The sequence below is a fragment of the Danaus plexippus genome, chromosome 25, assembly GCF_018135715.1.
Source record: "Danaus plexippus chromosome 25, MEX_DaPlex, whole genome shotgun sequence".
NCBI classification, from domain to species: domain Eukaryota; kingdom Metazoa; phylum Arthropoda; class Insecta; order Lepidoptera; family Nymphalidae; genus Danaus; species Danaus plexippus.
This window is the reverse complement of record NC_083553.1, coordinates 4,972,575-4,989,364: the sequence shown is the minus strand read 5'-3', so window position 1 is coordinate 4,989,364 and position 16,790 is coordinate 4,972,575. Positions and strand designations below refer to the sequence as shown.

Genomic DNA, 16,790 nt, shown 5'->3' with positions numbered 1-16,790 from the left:
TATTCTATTGTAGATTGTTGTGGAATTTTAGAATTATGAATTAAAATTTTGTCTTTCATATTGAACTTTGAACTTAGCGCATTATTAGACTTTATTACAAAAAAAAAATCTTATCACTTTCAAGTTTCATTTTTTTCTTATCTTCTCACGTCTGTTTTTCCTAAAAATAAATTGAAGAATCATTTCTTTGCTACGTAAAAGCGTTGTGACTTGTGAATCAGAATTGTTTTTGAAAGATCATTACCACTAGGTGACTAGATAGTATAATGGAGATCTCTATGCGTTCTGTACGTCTTTTGAACCGGCTTTTTCGTAAACCGTTGTCATTTTCTAGAACTATTTCTAACACAGCTGTGAAAGAAGAAATAAATGCTGAATTATTAAATTCCTTCAATCACGATATAAAAAAAGGTAAGACACAGATTGATGAATTGTGTATGATAACGTAAATAAAAGAATGATGAAAATAAAAATAGGAAAAGATAATATTTCTGTTAAAAACAACAATTTTTTATGTCACTATTCCTATACCATTCATATACCACTATTCCTTTAATAACAGAGATTAAATATTTATATATATATTTATATATTATTATATATAAAGAATAGATAAAATTATAACTTGCGTGTCCAGGAGGTGTAGTTCCAGTATTCAGAAGAGCTCTGCTGTTTCCTACAAGAGTAGCATTACAAGATGACTTTGCAACTTATACATACGCTGATTTGTATGATGCAGCAACGGCGCTCAGCAAAGAAATTGCAGCACTATTATGTAAGTCTTTAATGGCCCTTATCTACTCCTAGCTTTCTGTCCACACATACAGGTTGATGATCGAATAATTTCCAAATAAAAATAAATATTATTTACATTTTAAATCTACAACTTATATCACTTTAGACAAATTATGAATTCTTTTACGAAATAGAGTTAAATGTACTCTACGTAATACCTTCATATTCTCATTAATATTGATATATTATAATGAGGGAAATCTTTTGGTTGTAATCTTTATTACTTTTAACAGCTTCATACTAAATGCATACAACATATGTATATTATTGTATGTATATATATATATATATATATATATATACACAATAATATATAAGTTTTACTGCATAATACTTGTCTTTTTATAAGGCTTATTTATGTAATATATAGACTAACTTTACTGGAACTTTTAACCTAGAACTAGGACTGGTTAACTGATGTAATAAAAAAATAATTTAGGCTTCTCTATAATCTATTGAATTAGTTTCATCAATAGAAAAAAAATCTGTGTAAATGAATTGTGGCGTCGGCTAGTATTCAAGAGCAATGTTTTGTTTTCAGTGGGTGAAACTGAACGTTCAATATGTTACATGTGTAACAATGATGCGAACCACGTTATTGTACAGTGGGCGATATGGATGACGGGCAACATTGGTAAGTATTGGGAATAGAAGAGGCGAAATTTGTCATTCCTACTTAATATAATCTTTGGGCATTGTTGTATGATATTAAGGTATATTAATTCAAAGAAGCTGGATATTAAAATTAAAGGAAATCGTTCTGTAAGATTTTTCTTTACTTTACGTTCTTTGGTATTTGTAGGATTATGTTTTCTGACAAATTGTACATTTATTTGATCTGTATTGTATGACTCGTTTAGTCTTAGCAGTAAAAGATTTACAAATTGTCATCAATGTTGTCATGAAATTTAAAAAAAAATTGTAAAAGATACAAAATATATGTATATGATATTGGCATTAATTCCATTGCAATGATTATCATCATACATTGGTTGACAATCTTATTCTAAATTTAAAATTTATTTATACGATAATAAAAAAATATATATCAGCCAGTTAGAATCTTTATTTAAAAAAAAGGTTTTATATTTATAACTTTATTTCGATGAAATGAGGTTTTATTAAGACATGATGTTTTAATTGATGCAATAATTCCAGCCGTACCTCTAACCCCACTTCATCCTGAGGAGATGTTGAAGTACTTCATAATGGACAGTGATTCTAAACTGATCATATGTGCAAATGACTTTGAGAAAGTTTTGAAGCCGATAGCAAAGGAATTGTCGAAGCCGATATTACTTTCAAACAGATCGGAAAACTCTGAAGAGAAAAAGACTGTGTTACAAGACGTAGACTTAACTAACAAATGGTATGGCGACAATGAGGCCATGCTTATTTATACAAGCGGTGAGTTCTGTGACATCTTTGCTCTATACATATATATTCTATGACCAGTTTTTATACATTATATAAAAAAAATTAATGTAACTTAAATATTAAAATAACACTGGGATTTAAATATGTATAGAGTTGTGAAAGGTTTTGCGAATATGCGAAATTTTGTATGATCCTACTTTTGTATTTTTGTTACGGAAGTTATTGTGAGAATATTTAAAATAATATAGATCAGATATATGCATAAAGGTTATAATTTATCCAGGAATTTATTGAGGCTCCCAATTAACACATTTTGATAATTGTATTTAGGATAAAGTCACGTGCCACTGACGGTAGATGTCGCTACAAAGTTGAAATGTCTATTTTTTTTTATTTCACTTTATTTTCCTCAACAATCCATTTCAAAGGAAAATGCAGGCGAAGTCGCGGGTTGAAGCTCAATAACAAATATATAATAAATTGTAATATATTGAAATATTATGGTCTTGTAGTACTGATGTGAATTTTGCTGTTACGTATCTATTCGAATAAAATTCCTACATTACGTTATCTTAGTACAGAAAAGCATGATTGATAACAGGAAGGGAGGTGTTCTTGTACAGAAACTATATTTCAGTCAACCTGTTGTTTATACTTAAAGTACTTCATCATCATCATCAGCCTATCGAAGCCCACTGCTGAGCTAAGGCCTTTTCTCACATGGAGAAGGTTAGAGCATTAATCACCACGCTTGCCCAAGACCGTTTGGCGATTTCAATCTTATAATTTGAAATTATAAGACCAGGTTTCCTCACGATGTTTTCCTTCACCGTCCGTCGGTGGTGTCTAAATACTCTTCGAAAGTACATATGACTCGGAAAAAATCACATTGGTACTCGCCAGGTTTCGAACCCGCTCCCTCACGTATGAGAGGCGGGCCTTTAACCTCCAGGCCACCACGACTTCATAAAGTACTTATATATCGCAAAAAAGAGAAAAATAAATGTCCAAAATCCATCATAGATCCAATTTTGTTTTAGGTACAACGAGTAAGCCCAAAGGTGTCGTTTGGAGCCACAGGATGCTATCCATCCAGATAGCAGCACTTCACACAGCCTGGAAATACTCCGCCCACGACGTGGTGCTGCATACATTGCCGCTACATCACATACACGGCCAACTTAATTCATTGAACGCCACTATGGCGGCTGGAGCCAGGTTATAAACACTAGCTAAACGTAAATTTGTATGTGCTTCGATAGTAATGATTGTTTCTTGAAAAGTTTAATAGAAATATGTACAGCTTTTTTTATTAGATATTTCTAAGACTAAGTAATATATATATATATATATATATATATATATATTTCTATTGTACTAGTAAAGCTGTAATGTGTAATAATGTCTCATGTATACGTATTTATAGACAAATATTACTGAAAAAGGACTAGAAAATTGTCTGTTTTATATACACCACATCTACCGACCTCGTTATACAAATTGCCCAAAAGTAATTTAGATCGAGAAGATGTGTGAACGAAATCACTAACACTCACAAAAGTTATAAATTTTTCTTAAACAGTAATATTATGTGTAATTAAGTTTTAAACAAAAAGATACATTAATTTAATAAAAATTTGAATACAGTTGAAAATTCATTGTTACAAGCAGGATTGAACCTGCCACCTCCTGACTATGGGATTGCAGTGGCCCTGCTAACTGAGCTAGCGTGCGTCTAGCGTTTGATCATTCTGTCTTCTATTTTAACCATCACATCATTCAACAGGATCCGTATGCTGCCCAAGTTCACCTCTCACACCGTGTGGGCTAAGCTGTTGGACTCGGACAAGGCCAAGGTGTCAGTGTTCCACGGAGTGCCATCTATGTACAGTAAATTAGCGGCTGATTATGACAAAATGTTCAGTGACAGTAAGACGGCAGCGTATGTGAAGAGTACACTGTCATCGAGGATGAGACTCATGTGCGCTGGGTCTGCACCCTTACCGGAGAGCCTGTTCAAGAAGTGGGAAGAGGTGAGTCAGATAAGGAAAGGCTAATAACCTTGTTAAACTAATTCTTCTAAATCGTGCAAAGAGGTTGAAATGAATGAGAGCAGGTTATGAGGTTTTCTATATAACATTTTTGTATGTCTAGAACAGTATTTCTCAAAGTGGGTAATTATTCTCTTTGTGCGTTCTGCAGGCCTAATGTGGAAGATAAGATACCAAACATATGAAGGGGGCGTTGTGTAGATTGGTGGGGGGTGATTTACTTTTTCATTTAGCTAAGATAAATGATAGTAGTCTCGCAGTAGGTGAATAAATGGGGCGCCCAAAAAAAAATTATTCCCAAAGCGGGCAAGACACAATTCGGTTTCCGAACCCCTGATATAGAATAAAATTTTTGTATTTCTTCATCATATAAAAGCTGGTTGGATATTATCTACCTGTCTACTTTTGTAGTCATATACTTCCTTTAATTTTATATTTAACATATAATTAATATATATACACATAAAGCATATAATTTTATCAAAATTTCATTCTGATTCCAGATATCCGGACTAAAGCTATTAGAACGCTATGGTATGTCTGAGGTTGGTATGGCATTAAGTAACCCCTACAGACCCCTAGAAGGAAGGTTGGTGGGCCGTGTGGGGGTCCCATTGCCCGGGGTCTCGGCCAGAATCGCGGAATTCAAAGATAACATGATGGAAACCCTGGTCGATGTCACCGGAGACATGCCAGATTTACAAGTAAATATTTTATTGATTAAACAATAAATATTGCCATTTATGGAAAAATATATTAATTCTTTTTTCTATATAACTCGTAGTATAAATATATTTTTTTAACATTAAGTCTGTGTTAAAGTATACAATGCAGAGTATATATCCCAGAGGATGCTCGTGCTGTTTTTGTCGAAGAATATTTCTCTCTATATTTTCTAATTAATCAGAATTGTGTACAAATCTAGTTATATTTAATGTTATATCCTCAGATATCTCTTGACAAGCTCGGTCTCACAGGGAGTCAGTCCATCAAGGAGTTTGATAACGACTGGAAGGTCAATGAAACAAAATTAACAGACAATGATGTGTGTGAAGGGGAGTTATTATTGAAGGGTCCCGCTGTGTTCACTAGGTGATGTTTATTGTATAAATATTGTATTTATTTAACTGTTTGGCTATTTGTATGGGATTATTTTTTTTTATTGAATTTCAATAACCCGACCAAGGCCACAGATAAAACTAATTGTTTCTAATACATATGTATTTATCCCAGATTAATGATAGAATAATATCGCTTTATTTCATAATATTACAACAACTTTTTTCTGCATTTCTTTACTCAAAGATATTTTATATGTATTTTTCGGTTAGTTTACTATAGACAGTAGTAATAACACACCTAGCATAGCTAAAGTTGCAATAATTTGTCAAATATATATATATGTACATGTCTAAGTTTAAAGATAACTTATATTTAGTGATAATTTTGAATTTCTAGGTACTGGAATCGCGCGCCCAGCGCCTTTTCATCAGATTTCACTTCAGACGGGTGGTTCCGCACTGGCGATATGGCCTCCTTCTCCCAGGGCACCTTCAAGATCATGGGCCGGACATCGGTAGACATCATTAAGACGGGAGGATACAAAGTCAGCGCCCTACAAGTGGAATCCGCCCTTCTTGAGCATCCAGACATATCAGATGTAGCCGTATTGGGTATACCTGACCAACATTACGGAGAGATTGTATCAGCGGTGGTCGCTCTCAAGGAAGGTAGGAGTCTGACCCTGAGAGAGTTGAAAGATGAAGCTGGCAAGAGACTAGCGCCGTACCAACTGCCAAAAACTATGGTTATAGTGGATCAGATGCCGAGGAACGCTATGGGCAAACTTGACAAGAAGCTCATCAGACAGCAGTTTGGTGAGAAGTTGGTGTTTAAACAGTGAAGACCGTCTCAGCAAGTGGATATTCAGCGCCATGGTGTGAAAAACCACAAGATTTATACCACCATATAATATAAAACATACAAACATACACATAATATATAAATATTAACAACCAAGTCTCTATGTCCCATCAATGTGACTGAACCGTCTAAGAATATTATCTTGTAATTAATGAACGCAATTAGACTGATTTATTTCTGCATTATTGTTATAAATATATATATTTTGTTAGTGTACTTTAAATATATATAATAGTTATTGTAAGTCGGTTACGGTGCTGATGTGTATGGACTTGCCCTGTAGCTTTTAATGTCGAGTTCCTCGTTATTTATTGTAAATATACTGACATGTGTTGTTTTGCGAATTAAATTAAATTTTGTTTTAAATAAGTTTTATTTAAATAGCGTCTGAATTGATTATGAGCTTATATGATATGTGGCTTCTATGAAGCTCCTGGCGGCCGCGGTGGAGTTGAGGAGACAGGGTTGGGTGAAGGTGGCGCTGGAGATGGCGTCCGTCCAGCTGGAGTATGTGGCGGCCATAGTGGCGGACACGCCCATACTCATGACGACCAGGGCCAGTAACACGTCATACCACTTAACGTCATATTCGTCCAGATCTATATCGGAAGTGCCCTCCTCGTTTTTCCCGCCGAATGTTTTATATTTAGTCTGTACCCGGTGCATTATGAGCGGGTGATCTGACAGCTCGCCGTTTTGTTCGCGTCTAGGACTCAAATGACCCATTTTCTTGGCTACGATCATGTCGATTTTTTTTATTTTGGTCTTCATGTAGCAAAGTTTCAGGAAGAAAAGTGGAGGGAATATGAACATGAGCGGGCCGGTTAGAGTCGAGCCCACCAGCCCCATGACTAAGTCGAATCTTGGTACCGACTCTCCGAGGAAAATGGCGAACGCGACTATACCAGACCTGAGTAGACAGCGTTTCAAGCAGAACTCTGGAAATATAATATACTTAATATTAGTGTAATATTGCATATAATAAATGCATACAGTTTTGAATAAAAGTACTTCAACTTTAAAATAAAAATACGTATTTTGTAAGTAAATATATCTATAGAGATTTAAATTAATTTATATCTCTGAAAATTACGTATAGTTTTTTTTCTAGCGTAATTGTTTCTGCATTACGTCTGAGAAAAGAAAAACTTAATTGTACTATTCTTTTATCTGTTGTGGTATTGTCATATCTATCTTTAGATATAATGCCATGTGCGTTAGGGACCAGCTGGTCCGAACATGTTTTCCTCGACCGCCTCACCGCTCAAATACTTTAGAAAGAGACTAGCTTAGCGTGAGGGCATTAAAATGAAACTATGTTTTTCATATATGCTACGTTTTACGATTATTTTATTTTACATTTTCTCGACTTTCCGGATGCACGCAGAGCAAAACGCGAAAAAATTAAGAAATTTTTGGCGGTAGATAAATAACTGACAGACGTATTCCTTCACGGAAACGTCGGGTAAAATAAAATAAAATAATATAATCGAGTCGGTATCCGAAAGAATGGTTTAATTTTAAATACAAATCAATAGTCATCTAATGTATCTACCTCGCGGTATCTTCAGCAAGTCCTCGACGTGCTGGAACAGAGCTGAGTTCCCAACGGCGCTCGAGAAACAGAGCTGCAACGTCACGAGCAACGCCACCACGTACAGGGTCACCGACGGAGGCATTCCTACGTATATACTCTACTAACTTAAATGTATCTTCGATGTTAAATAAATACTCCGTGAATTCCTGTACTATAGTTTGTACATATAAGTAACAGATTAAAAATATAACCTACAAAACAGCTGATACGATATTTACGTTACAGATAATAAAGATATTCATTATCCTATACTACACTACACTACACTATACACCTGTCAAGTTGTGTTCACCTTGTAGTATATTGTTCTCCACGTTGTTGCCGTACCTCGTGGCGGCCAGCAGCGTGGTGATCAGGAACATGAGTCCCGTGACCGTGAACGCTCCGAGGACCGCGGAGTTGATCCGCCGGCTGTCCTTCATGTCCACTTGAAGAGTCAGCAGCATTGGATGGATGTCGAACTAGGAAACCGACGAATCCCATCACATATACCTTTATGAGTATATTCGGAGTCCCTAAGCTCGTTTTGTTTACTGCCCATTTTGAGAATGATATTATTTTGCGCTCCCATATTTTCACCTACTGAAAAACAACTAACTTATCCTAGCTAAACATTTTTTTCTGGATCTCTTAACAGCCTCCCCCCCCCCCTTAGGCTTCAGCGCCCATTTTGAGAGAGGCTGATTTATGGCTATGAATTTTCTTATTAAATTATATTGAACCACCATAAAGGTTATCACAACCACATTTCCAAGGCTTTAAATAATGTTTTTAGAATTATTTCATATACGTAAGCGAAGCTGGGGGAATAGCTAACATGATGCATTCATATTTACAAAGAGAAATTATCGTATAATTTTCAAGCGAAATCTTCAAGTCTTGTCTTGATTTTGAAGTTTTTTTTAGTTCTCAAGAATATTCGTCATTGTCATGGACTAACTTTTTAGTATTGTCGAATTCTAGTGACCAGAGAGAATATGTAAAAAGATACCAGGATTATTGGTTTAATTGACACGTAATTTCTGGTATTTTTGGAGTCGAATTAAAATTCCTTCAACCGATCAACACTTGAAGCATCCATGGAAAATAAAACACTCCTATAAGTTAAAGTTTCTCTGATAGTATACAATACCTGGAAGGCTATGATGCCGTACGCGACCAGGAAGTCCCTGATGCTGGGAACGTACTCCAAGACGTCTCCGCTGGCGGGTGGAGAGCTGTCATCCATGTATATTCCTATCCACGTACTAACAGCCACCGTGCTCACTATGAAAACTGACGTAAGCGCTATTGCCCTAAAAATATTACATGGCCGTTGTTATTCGCAAGAAAATAATATATATATATATATATGTGATATAGTCGTAGGGCCTCTATATCTCAATTGGCAAAGTAACTGGAATGCAATTTTCTAGATGCGTTAGCAATCGAAGGATTCGATCATTCTTTTGCCGACTTTTTTTATATTATATTTTTTTTTTAGAATACGACTGTGTTCTTTTAAAAAGTTAGGACATTTAATTTAATTCCTCTGACAAAGATAGTTAAATGAAAATTATTTGAGTTAAGTTTTATTTAAATACCTATTGAATTGCTTATTAGGTATGAGTTAAAGTTAATTCGTATTAAAACTAGTATCAGTACTGACTTCATGTCTTTTGGAGAGCCCAGCCACATGACGGGACACAACAGGAGCCCTATAACGATCATCCAAACGCAGTAGGATACGTTCACGGAGCCCCCGGTAGTTTTCCACCAAAACAGCTGCATACTCTGCGACGCTGTTCAGGTGAACATAAACTATGAGCTCATGTTAAGGGAATACACATATCAGATATTTATGCTAATATAAATATATTTTAAACCATGTTCTTAAGATTACAATAAAATATTTTTATTTCACGTCTTCAATTTCAATAGTCTACAACATCGAAGCCAAAGTAAACGAAACCGTTTTGCCGTGTGGTGGTGTGAAACGACAAATAGTAAAATACGTGAGTAATATCGTCATATATAGTTCTAAATATAAATATTTTAAATGTAATTGTCAATCATTTGTTATTTTGGCGCCAAAATGAATATTTTTTTTCACATACATAAATTGTAAACCGACATTGCCAGAATATACTGTGCACGTCTTTGCACGGATGAAGTCCACATTTAAAATGAACAATCAACAAATTAAAATGGTAAACACTTTTAATTAATAATACATATTTCAGTCATAATTTTAATGTCATTACTAAGAGGAAGATAATTATAAAGTAATTTATAATATGAATATTATTTTTCTGATAGGGTCGGTTATAATAATCATTTTTTTTTTAATTAACAGGCCAATTATTCAAATGACATCTAGCTTGATTTTCGAAAATTAAAATTTGTGAAACGAGTTTTTATATAATTTTAGACCGAAAAAAACCTCAAGGTCATACGTTCAAAAATGTAATTTTTTTCTAAACGTAAAAATTAAAACATTCTTCTATTTTAAATTCCACGGCCGAGTAGAGTAATGGAGTAATCAGCATAATTACTTTAGAAATCAGATAATTCAAAATAGATTTTGAATTCACATAATAATTAATATATTTAGAATTGAAGGAAATTATTACCAAAAATAAAGTTGGGGACCCCGGCCCCGAATACTGTGGCATCTATAAGGAAGGTCACGAGACTCCGAGCTTTTCTCCCGAAGGCCAACTCAGCCACCGCTGCGTAGGGAAACCTGTATTTTTAACATAATTATAAACAAACCAACACACTATTCATTTCATTCTACTTCACTCACTTTATTTATCTTACTATTGCAACATAATCTTTTTGCTATAAAGCTTTAAAGCAATCTCAATCTAAAAGCAAATCAAACTAAGAGAAACAATACTAAAACAATTAGTCTAGGTTCTAAAGTTTAATGTTGCTATCTATTCTGCTGTATCACTACGCTACCTGCTCTTCTCTCTCATGTCAGCTGATATCTCGTGAGCCAGCAGCCAGCTCCTACCCAGCAGTACAGCTGTATACAGCTGGAGAGAAAACACGGCCACCACCAGCGGTATGCCGTAGATACCTGGAAGAAAACAGATGATTCTTACAAAGGAGAGTTGAGATCGATTTTTAAATTGAATCGAGCTAGAAGATTGGAAAATGAAATCGGGTCATAGAATGTAATAATTAATAGCCAATAGACAAGTTTTTTAAATATATATTTGTGGCATTTATATCGATGCTTTTCGTTGAAAGTCTAAAAGTTAGATAGATTTTAAGTAACTACTAACTTAGAATAGATTTTATTCCTGATGAAGTTATACGTCTCAATTTAATTTTATGACAATTAATACATTAAATATGTTGAAAAAGTACTGTCAAAAAGTTGATTTTTGTTCAAAACAACAAAAATACGATGTCTCGCAAAATGATGTGCAAAAAAATGGGATGACATTTGAATCTCAGTTCTCACCACAGGAAATAATACTTTTCGGTAGAGCAACGACAGGGAATACACCAAAGAGGTCGATTATACACAGCATGGTGAAAAGCGCGCTCAGTCCCCCCGTAGTCTCGCCTACCGTGTAACGCTCATGATATATCACAACCCTCGTGGGTTTACGAGCTGACGAACCATTTTCAAAATCGAAACGAGGCAGCTTCATTGTGACCTAGAAAGAATGATAACTTAAGCTGTAATCCTTCCCTTGTATTGTTCACTGAAATTCGCTTAGAAATATTGACTTAAACTTAGAAATATTGACAATAAAAATGCAACATCAATAAACCGGTAGGCTTAACACAAGTTTTAATAGTCAAACATACGAAACGATTCCCGTTTTTTATTCAGTGACCTAACACAATACTTTAACGTGCGTAGATTTATGTGTGAAACTATAAATGCTCATTAAGTAGTGTAACTGTAAACTTATGGTAAAAGCATACAGATGTAAAATTAAATTTAATAGGAAATTAAGAAGAAGATATTTTTATATAAGAAATTTAATATATATGTATATTATGTTTTTAAGAAGCGACGGGAAAAAAAAAAGTTTAAAATTAAACATCGGAAAGGTCCGTTTGACATTCAATAAAATAAGCAACCGCTATCCAATTCAGCTTCACATGAAAAAAATTTAACGTAATTTATGAAAAATTCGTGACGAATTCAAGTAATATTTAAATAACAAAATTTGTTTAAAAAAAAAATCTTCTTTAAACACAGAAGGTAAATCTATTTAGTTTTTGACAAAAAAAAAAAAAATTCAGTAGCTACGTAATTGTTTTTCTCCAATTGTCTTCTTTCGGGTTTTAAATTGTATCAATATAAATGTCATGTAATGTGCTTGCTACAAGTCTGCACTGTGACGTCACATACGTAGCGTTTGACGTTTCTCATTCGATAACTATATACTATTCAGTAAAATGAGCTATGGTTTAGAAATTAAATACTGAAAACGCTCCGTGTGTACGATGATAACTTACAACTAAATTACATAACAAACATACAAAAGTTATAATAATTATATGGTTATAGATCAATATCGGTATATATTTATCTCGAGGTGGATCTGTATAGTATTGGGACTGGTGTATTGGAAAAAGAATAAGGTCATATGTATAAAGCCTACTTTATTTAATACAAAAAACAACAGCAAGAAGATGTCAAAGGCGAGGTTAAGATCATCGGTGCTGTTGACAAGTAACCCTTTGAATAACATATTAGATAAACTCATAAATTCAATAAGAATAAAAAATATATATACATTAACTTAAAAGTTAAAAATAAAAACATTTAAGAAAACACATTTGCCCTTTAAAAAAATTATAACGAAAAAAAATACTTGCAATTAAACATACCATTTCGTCATTTTTTTTAATGCTACCGGTTTTTTTGTATAGCAAAACATTATTAATAGTTGAATTTTTAGTCTTTACATTTTATATGAATGGTTCTTATTAAAAAAATCGGTTATCCACGACCACCACAGATTACATAACACCATTTATATTACCGGTTTTCAAAAATAAGGATCCGTAAATTTTAAATTGATAATTCATTTTTCAAAATGAAATTTTTCCATCACGTCACATTAATAAAATATGTTAAAATAATCAAAAATTTATGTAAATATTATTAGTGTAACTATTACCTGTTTTTTTAAAACCATGTTATAAAAAAAATATAGTCTCGATTTCGTGTTAAAATCTTAATTGAATAATAATATTATCTTAACATAGATTTGTACTATATGCTGTGCCGCATGCATGGTCCAAGTTAGCATCATAGTACATACTAATGGTTTGATTTCCCATACAATAACCTACGATATGTATAGTATAATCGGCAAATATTTATGCACGTAATATGGGAAACACGCCGTAATTATTGCGACTATACAAACTTCTAGTAAGCATATTCCCTTCAAAATAAACCAACAATAAAAATTCAAAGCAAACTCAATCAGCTCACGAATAGGAAGAAAAATAATCAACATAGGTATGTAATAGAAAAAATAAAAGTTATCACACATGCCTCCTTCGGCTAAATGCGTCCATCTTGTAATACAATATTATATGCAGTCGTTTTATCAAATGCCTTTTCGGTATACACCCAAAAAATATCTAAATTAGTTAACTACATACCTCGTATACATGCTAAGTGACAATAATTTAGTTAGTCGTCATTCAAGATCAACCGTCTCAAAGGCAACAGTGTCTTGACGAGCTTAAAACAGTTATAAATCCGATTTCAAATACATTTTAAAATTAAAATTTACCAGAACATTCCTTAATACAAGTTTGTATTATAACATACACACTGACCGTTATCACTTCTGCATATGTAAATCTATATTAAACGTATTTGGGAACTGTAAAATCTCCGTATGAAGCGTGACCGAGCCAGCTTGTAGTATGGGCTTACTTCTGGCTCTACGACCATGAATTTCAATTGAAATGAGTTGAAAATTACGTTTGTAAAGGTCGTATTTTTTAATAAATAAAACACAAGCTTTGGTAAACAAATTAATGTATTAATCTTTCCAATATAATGGAAAAGTCAAAATGTGGAATGAATGGTTCAAGAGAGACTTAAAAAATAATGTCGAGATGGCCACAGTCAATTGACAGACTATGTGAACCGGGCATTAGAAATCTCAGGAATAAATTTTAAGTCATTTCTTTCAATATATAAGCTCACGACGTATTTTTCTATTTTTTAATTAATATCTCTCTAATAATTATAAATACAAATTTAATTTGATTAATTTAACTTTTACACACGCTTCATATCGAGATCGTTGTTAAGAGGATTTTATTTTCTGTTTAGCGTCTTAAAATCTTGGCTAATTACTTTAAAAAACTATAAATATTTTGAACACATTAAAAGTATATTATAATAAAAACAAGACTTTAATTTTGCTAAACATTGAAAAAAAAATAGCGTTTATTTAATTTCACTTTATTTTGTATGACACGAAGAATCAGAAAAAGTATTTATTGATATATGATGTGAAATTTTACTAAATAATTTTACATTGTTAATCGAAATAAAATTGATTTTAAATTAAGAACAATATATGAAACTAGCAAATATAAAATAAAATTTCATAAATAAATAATAACTAATATAAAATGACAATTTTTTTTTTCATTGAACTTTAAAACACATGGCACGTGTTCTAAATCCATTAAAAACCGGTTATTTATCATATTTTAATATAATGTTTTATTTAAATATTAATGTTGGCTCGTGCCGTGTCTTAACTTAAATATTTATGTATTTGGTGATAAAGATAAAAAAATCTAGAAATAAATCGATTAATTACTTCATATTACAATAGGTCAATTGTTAAAAAATCTAAATAAATATAGTTTAAGAAAATGATATTTCAGCCGCCTTGAGATATATGTCATAAATGTATTAATATTCAAAATTAAACATAATTAAAATAAATAAAATTTTCGAATGTCATAATATTTTATATTACAACTGGACATGAGAATCGCAATATTATATTATTTTAATATTTTTTTGACATAGCGTAATAAACTCAATTTTTTTTTATAACGTATGACAAAACAAAACGGCATTTTTGACAGTAACGTTTATTGTTATCGATTTTTTTTTATATTCAGAATGCAATTGTTTCTGCCAAGAGAAAAAAAAATTGTCATAAGTGTTGATCTATTGTTAGATTAAAATTACCATTGAAAGACGTATTAGTTACATATCATTATATTATATGGCGGCCACAAAAAACAATCTGCTAACCGTAACACAATACAGATCACTTACATATAACGCACTCACACATTTAAATATCAAAGTTTGCTTGTGTGTGTTTATTGCTTAATTAAATTTTTAGGGTAGCCATATTTCTGGAACAGATTAGACCGTCGTATGTGTGCTTAAAGGAACATTGGAGTTCTTAATTTCATTGTATAGTTACTAAGGCGGACTAAAATATTACATTGCTAAGTACGGACAAACGGCTTGGATAAAAAAATAAGTTTAACAGAAATTATTGCATTATGAAAAATGGCTTTTCATATATATATTACCAAAAAATATTAAATTATCTTAATAATAAAACATGTTCCACGAAATTTATTTTACAAAAAATATTCCTCACATAATTTAAGCTCTTTTAAATACTTAATTAACAAAAATAAGAATAATATATTTATCATATTGCATAAATATTTAAGTAATACTCAACTGCTTAAATCCAGAATATGTACACAATATATTTTATTTCACTTCACACTCCATTTGCATCACTACATTCGAAATTTAAAAAAATATTATTTTTTAATTAACCATTTCGTACGTCGTCAACGATCGGCGGGATTAAGCCGTAATGAATTTACTCCACTTTTTAGTGTACAGTCAAACACAAACTCGAGCTAGACCGAATGTTTTCAAAAATCAAGTTTAAAAACTAGTTTTTTTTTTTAACGTTTTTTTTTCTTTCTTGTAAAATGGAATACATGTTGCTAGTTCCGTAAATAGTTAATGTTTCTTTAAATTTTCTTCGTGAAAATATGTTACATTCTTTTTGTTGTTAGAAACTAATCTTATTAAGATACTTTTATTTTCTTGTTCTTGCGTTAGTGAAATTTATTGTTATGGAACTAACCCGGTTCCATAAAATTTTGTCAAAAAGGGATTGAGATATGTGAAATAAAATATTAAATAACTACTACACCATAAAGGACATAACTTTTTGTCACATGTGAAAGGAAACCAAGGAAATATGTCGGAAGTAATCTGCTGAAATTACGTCAGAATCTAGATCAAATAAGTTACGCTTGCCCACAAGGAAAATCAAAAGATAGAAGTCTCACGAAATTATTAAAATATAATAGATATATTAAACTTACTCATAATGTAAAATGTTAAAATTTGAGTCCAGAAGAAATATGTGAGAATAAAATGAAACTTTTCAAATCCATTGCAGTTGTGTGGGTCGGAATGAGTTGGCTCCTAAAAATGGCGGAAGTCAACCTGTCCCTTGATATTAAACCCTTACCTATATATAAGAGTATGACTTGAGTGTGATCACGTGGAACATAAAATGGTCCTTGACAGTCTCATGGTTTAATATTATTTTTGTATTGCAGCCATCATTTTGATAGAAATAAAAAAATAATAAAAAATCGATTATTATTCTCATTCATTATACATAAATAGATTAAAACACAAAAATAATGTAGTCTACCTGGCTGCCCTTACTTTCAATGTGGACCTTCGAAGTCTTAAAACATTTTTCTGTGATATTAAAGATCGTTGCTAAAATAATCGCAATACATCGGTTTTTTGTTCATATAAAAATTTCTTAAAATTATAACATCTGTAATCCTTACCGATTTTTTTAACAGTACAAAAAAAATCTAATGTAGTAATATTTTGTCGTCGACAGTACTTCGCATTTGGTATAGTAACCTAGCAAGTAATTCAATATCGCGGCTTAGGAGCACTGTTTCAGGTCAATAATCAATATAAGTACTAAGTAATATTATGATCTAGATATCTAATTAGGTCAAGTGTCAGAATT

At 32.3% G+C, this 16,790-nt stretch overlaps 2 protein-coding genes across 2 annotated transcripts; one reads left to right on the top strand and one right to left on the bottom strand.

Annotated features, from left to right (window-relative positions):
- Nucleotides 1-122: 122 nt before the first annotated feature.
- LOC116775387 (malonate--CoA ligase ACSF3, mitochondrial) lies at nucleotides 123-6,515 on the top strand. The gene is made up of 9 exons (XM_061524482.1): nucleotides 123-411; nucleotides 638-775; nucleotides 1,337-1,429; nucleotides 1,954-2,202; nucleotides 3,213-3,390; nucleotides 3,959-4,205; nucleotides 4,727-4,927; nucleotides 5,173-5,315; nucleotides 5,682-6,515. Exons 1-9 carry the CDS (start codon nucleotides 267-269, stop codon nucleotides 6,124-6,126), a joined length of 1,839 nt encoding a protein of 612 aa, XP_061380466.1. The 5' UTR covers nucleotides 123-266; the 3' UTR covers nucleotides 6,127-6,515.
- Nucleotides 6,516-6,526: 11 nt separating this feature from the next.
- LOC116775377 (probable sodium-coupled neutral amino acid transporter 6) lies at nucleotides 6,527-15,582 on the bottom strand. Its single transcript, XM_032668277.2, has 9 exons — nucleotides 15,453-15,582; nucleotides 11,201-11,399; nucleotides 10,690-10,810; nucleotides 10,356-10,468; nucleotides 9,392-9,524; nucleotides 8,876-9,038; nucleotides 8,036-8,204; nucleotides 7,702-7,827; nucleotides 6,527-7,084 (listed from the first exon to the last, which is right to left on the bottom strand). Exons 2-9 carry the CDS (start codon nucleotides 11,391-11,393, stop codon nucleotides 6,543-6,545), a joined length of 1,560 nt encoding a protein of 519 aa, XP_032524168.2. The 5' UTR covers nucleotides 11,394-11,399; nucleotides 15,453-15,582; the 3' UTR covers nucleotides 6,527-6,542.
- Nucleotides 15,583-16,790: the final 1,208 nt, after the last annotated feature.